The following is a 5,649-nucleotide window of genomic DNA, read 5'->3' as shown; positions in this document are numbered from 1 at the left end:
CACAATAATGCAACGACTGGCCATCCTTGGTCGCCTGAGCCAGACAGTGCCTAAACACAAGTTAAAATCAGTAGTCCATGGACTAATAATATCAAGCTTAAGGTACGGCCTGGCAGTGTATGGTACGTGCCGAATACGCAACGACGATCCGAAAACGGAGGGCATGGTGCAACTCCAGATCACCCTGAACCGAGTTATGCGCTTTCTGCTGGGCAAGACTCGGCCAACATGATTTCTGTCGAGGACCTAATAAAAGACAGTGGCATTCCATCAATAAACCACATTACCGCGGAGGTTCTCCTCCTTGAAACATTCAAAGCGATGTCGCGAAATATCCCCTTCATATCCGATAAATTAGTGCCCGTACATCGAGAACGGGAATGCAAACGCGACAAGCAGAACTACCGTCCTTACTCGACCTCACCCAACGAAAACGTCCAGCAACGTGTTTGAGTTAAAAGCATCTTCAATTTGGAACTCCATGCCAGAAGAGGCAAGGAGGAACCAGACCAGCCATGTTCAAGAAAAAAATGAAATGCTTTGTAAAAACTTTGCCAAATTAATTCTAACGACAATTTTTGTAATTAAAAGTGTACTAACACTTAAGAAAAAAATATACATACATACATACATGAACTTGAACTTAGCCAGACCGACCGTTTTGGCCGGTTTTACTCTAAAGCACGGCGGCTTTGGGTTATGGTCGACTCTATCTCAAGAGCATGATGATCCGACAGATTACTAGGTCTCACATATAAGATGCTTTTTTCTTCCACAATAATGGGAATCAAATGAAAGATATAACATTAGATTAATCAAGTCAGAAATTACTCACTTTTCTTTACCGTCTCCGTCTCTTGTCTCCACCTTTCGTGACTTTCGTCTTTGCCTAAGTTGATGTACGAGTGCAACTGACAAGACCATGCTTACATGTAATCAATGGTATTTACAATTTACATCTCTTTATTACAGCTCACATCCCAAACTCTCGACGAGTGACAATGATTCCTAGCCGGGGATCCTTATTGGCATTGCGTTGTTTTTTTCGTCTGGTGTTCCGTTTTTTGTCTTCACCTCCAACTTGGAATTGATCATCAACTACCCGCGTTGGATTATTGCTGGGTCTTGTTCTGCCGCAATTTGTCATCTCAACTCTGCTGCCTGTTAATTGGCTACATCTACAAACAAAGAGATGAGGGAGCACAAACTGGCGCACTTTAAAGCCGAGCTCAGAAACAGAGGACTCATTCATTAGGAGAGAAGAGATGTATAGATTAATGCGCAGTTTGATATCTTTATCAGATTTATTTTTTATCTGTATTGTATATCAATAAGCCAAAATGGACGGGTTTTATTGTCTGTGACCAAGTCTTATTGAAATAAAACTGATGTAATACTTAAAGCCTAAACTGATGCTTCATAATCAGGCTTGGGCTTAAGTAATTGTTAAAAAAATTCTTTTTGACAAGAACTTTTCCTAAAGTTCACCTAATATTGTACAAAAAGCTGCAAACAGTAAGTATTCCAAAATGCAGACACTAGCAAATTCAGAAGGGGTACAAAGGCTTACCTTACTTTCATAGCAAGTAACACTGGAGAAGGTTTGCCTTAATATACCAGCACCTTGCTCATCTATATGCCACAAAAAAGCTCAGAAGATGCATCATACTATAAAACGATAAATGTAGATCCGGTTGCATCTTTCAAGTCAGGATTTGGACAAATTTTTCGGTCTACCAACTCAAATTCGTTGGTAGACCAAATATCATATAAAGATTGAAAGGTAATAAATAGACGAATTATAACCTTTCATTTAATAGTACAGGGGATTATATTCCCTGTAGCGGTTAGAAAAGCCCATGAAAAAACAAACCAAAATAAAAAGATCTAGAATTGTCTATTGTTTGGTACTAAATTAAATCACATTTCTGTCAAGGGTCTAGACTTAGAAGTAGACCCATGTTCAACTTAAATGATCGGCTTGGAAGTCGATAACAAAAACGTTAAACGTAAGATTTGAAATTTCCAAACAACCTGACACGGTGGTTAAAATGTCCTTTTAAGTTTTGGTCGAAATGCCGAACGACATTTTGGCATTTTTTTAGCTTGCAATAACATCAAGTGCAACTTTTATCTTATCACTTCATAGATATCTAGCTCAGATTAAAAACTTACATAGCCAAAAATAGATACAAAACTGCAATTTTTAAAACGAATTTCATCAAGTGACTTACATATTGATTACTTTTATCACTTACATACAAAAAACACACAAAAAATATTATGAAACTAATTAAGAAAAGTTTGAAACAACTACCAAAGGCTTCAGTGTATTTCATTACCTGAAAATATTTGAAATAAAAAGCCCTCAAAATTGGCTTCTAGCTTGGCTCCGTTTTGAGATTTATGGCCTCGAATTGGTTAGTCGCTAACATGTCAAAAACACAATTTCTGTTCGTCCCAGGAAAAGCTTTAAGTGTGCGACCTCAAAACCCACAACCAATCACAGTTAACGGAACCAATCTCAAACCACTCTCCTCTGTGAGTGCTCTCGGTTTTGAAATATCCAGTGACTTAACAAGCAAGCTTCATTTCCGAAAACTGAACATCACAATAATGCAACGACTGGCCATCCTTGGTCGCCTGAGCCAGACAGTGCCTAAACACAAGTTAAAATCAGTAGTCCATGGACTAATAATATCAAGCTTAAGGTACGGCCTGGCAGTGTATGGTACGTGCCGAATACGCAACGACGATCCGAAAACGGAGGGCATGGTGCAACTCCAGATCACCCTGAACCGAGTTATGCGCTTTCTGCTGGGCAAGACTCGGGCCAACATGATTTCTGTCGAGGACCTAATAAAAGACAGTGGCATTCCATCAATAAACCACATTACCGCGGAGGTTCTCCTCCTTGAAACATTCAAAGCGATGTCGCGAAATATCCCCTTCATATCCGATAAATTAGTGCCCGTACATCGAGAACTGGGAATGCAAACGCGACAAGCAGGAGCTACCGTCCTTACTCGACCTCACCCAACGAAAACGTCCAGCAACGTGTTTGAGTTAAAAGCATCTTCAATTTGGAACTCCATGCCAGAAGAGGCAAGGAGGGAACCAGACCCAGCCATGTTCAAGAAAAAAATGAAATGCTTTGTAAAAACTTTGCCAAATTAATTCTAACGACAATTTTTGTAATTAAAAGTGTACTAACACTTAAGAAAAAAATATACATACATACATACATGAACTTGAACTTAGCCAGACCGACCGTTTTGGCCGGTTTTACTCTAAAGCACGGCGGCTTTAGGGTTATGGTCGACTCTAACTCAAGAGCATGATGATCCGACAGATTACTAGGTCTCACATATAAGATGCTTTTTTCTTCCACAATAATGGGAATCAAATGAAGAATATAACATTAGATTAATCAAGTCAGAAATTACTCACTTTTCTTTACCGTCTCCGTCCTCTGTCTCCACCTTTCGTGACTTTCGTCTTTGCCTAAGTTGATGTACGAGTGCAACTGACAAGACCATGCTTACATGTAATCAATTGGTATTTACAATTTACATCTCTTTATTACAGCTCACATCCCAAACTCTCGACGAGTGACAATGATTCCTAGCCGGGGGATCCTTATTGGCATTGCGTTGTTTTTTTCGTCTGGTGTTCCGTTTTTTGTCTTCACCTCCAACTTGGAATTGATCATCAACTACCCGGTTGGATTATTGCTGGGTCTTGTTCTGCCGCAATTTGTCATCTCAACTCTGCTGCCTGTAATTGGCTACATCTACAACAAAGAGATGAGGGAGCACAACTGGCGGCACTTTAAAGCCGAGCTCAGAAACAGAGGACTCATTCATTAGGAGAGAAGAGCATGTATAGATTAATGCGCAGTTTGATATCTTTATCAGATTTATTTTTTATCTGTATTGTATATCAATAAGCCAAAATGGACGGGTTTTATTGTCTGTGACCAAGTCTTATTGAAATAAAACTGATGGTAATACTTAAAGCCTAAACTTGATGCTTCATAATCAGGCTTGGGCTTAGTAATTGTTAAAAAAAATCTTTTTTGACAAGAACTTTTCCTAAAGTTCACCTAATATTGTACAAAAAGCTGCAAACAGTAAGTATTCCAAAATGCAGACACTAGCAAATTCAGAAGGGGTACAAAGGCTTACCTTAACTTTCATAGCAAGTAACACTGGAGAAGGTTTGCCTTAATATACCAGCACCTTGCTCATCTATATGCCACAAAAAAGCTCAGAAGATGCATCATACTATAAACGGATAAATGTAGATCCGGTTGCATCTTTCAAGTCAGATTTGGACAAATTTTTCGGTCTACCAACTCAAATTCGTTGGTAGACCAAATATCATATAAAGATTGAAAGGTAATAAATAGACGAATTATAACCTTTCATTTTAATAGTACAGGGGATTATATTCCCTGTAGCGGTTAGAAAAGCCCATGAAAAAACAAACCAAAATAAAAAGATCTAGAATTGTCTATTGTTTGGTACTAAATTAAATCACATTACTGTCAAGGGTCTAGACTTAGAAGTAGACCCATGTTCAACTTAAATGATCGGCTTGGAAGTCGATAACAAAAACGTTAAAACGTAAGATTTGAAATTTCCAAACAACCTGACACGGTGGTTAAAATGTCCTTTTAAGTTTTGGTCGAAATACCGAACGACATTTTGGCATTTTTTTTGCTTGCAATAACATCAAGTGCAACTTTTATCTTATCACTTCATAGATATCTAGCTCAGATTAAAAACTTACATAGCCAAAAATAGATACAAAACTGCAATTTTTAGAAACGAATTTCATCAAGTGACTTACATATTGATTACTTTTATCACTTACATACAAATTGTCATATGATCTATTTGACCAACTCTGAGTTATAGTGAAATTATTGGTCAGGATTTCATGCATTTTAGCTCCAAAATGCCTAGTTTTATCTAAACTTCAATTCGCATAAAATCATAAGTATTGTTCACAAGGGTGGGGTGGGGGATGACCAGCTGACCCGGAAAGACACCTCTATCTCCGACCAGAGGAAAATTTCAAATTTGCGTCTTGGTGGCAAAAAAACAATCATCCAACTTAGGTCCTTTAACAGAATACCGATATATTAATTAATAAAATAGTCCTGGAAAACAAGCGAAAACATGCATCCAACTCAGAAACATCAAAGAGACATTTGATCAAAAGCAGTAAAACGTTACTATCATAATGTGAAAGGCATAAGGGCCCTTTTTTGAAACGTCACACGGCCCAAAGAAAACGGGAAGAGGCACGGTAGATTGCTAAATAAACTGCTCTTGCCTTGCCTTGAACGCAATTTCTTTTCCGGACATTATGTGACCTAGGGCACTAATTATGAATAAGATTTTCATAGAATCAGCCAAAAACAACACAAACGCATAATGATTAGATAAAAAGGAGTTGGCCCAATCGGCCTTTTATGTGGTAGAGGCTGAGTGACAAAGCGCCCTCTGAAATGCAGAACGTAAAACATATTTCGTGCAGCTTAAGGGGGCTGTTCAAGAAAATATTGAAATACCAAAAGTTTATTTGTTGAGTTTGCTGTTGAGCACGCTCAATTAATCTTAAGCGTAAACATCTGGAAAT

General features: G+C 38.2%; 1 protein-coding gene across 2 annotated transcripts in view; it reads left to right on the top strand.

Moving 5' to 3' along the window:
• The window catches only part of LOC131893150 (uncharacterized), an 8,740-nt gene extending 4,722 nt beyond the window's left edge, over positions 1 to 4,018 (top strand). Inside the window, exon 2 of one of the 2 annotated variants that reach the window (XR_009374638.1) lies at positions 973 to 1,139. Coding sequence is in view for 1 of the 2 variants with exons in the window: in XM_059243101.1 (XP_059099084.1) it covers positions 3,589 to 3,869 (281 nt within the window). In the remaining variant the exon portion in view is untranslated. Of the gene's footprint in view, positions 1 to 972; positions 1,140 to 3,588 lie in introns of those variants that run through there. The other variant, XM_059243101.1, reaches the window with a different exon arrangement.
• Positions 4,019 to 5,649: the final 1,631 nt, after the last annotated feature.

The sequence above is a fragment of the Tigriopus californicus genome, chromosome 2 (genome assembly GCF_007210705.1).
Source record: "Tigriopus californicus strain San Diego chromosome 2, Tcal_SD_v2.1, whole genome shotgun sequence".
NCBI lineage: Eukaryota > Metazoa > Arthropoda > Copepoda > Harpacticoida > Harpacticidae > Tigriopus > Tigriopus californicus.
The sequence above is the reverse complement of the archived record's forward strand: the minus strand, read 5'-3'. Positions and strand labels throughout refer to the sequence as shown.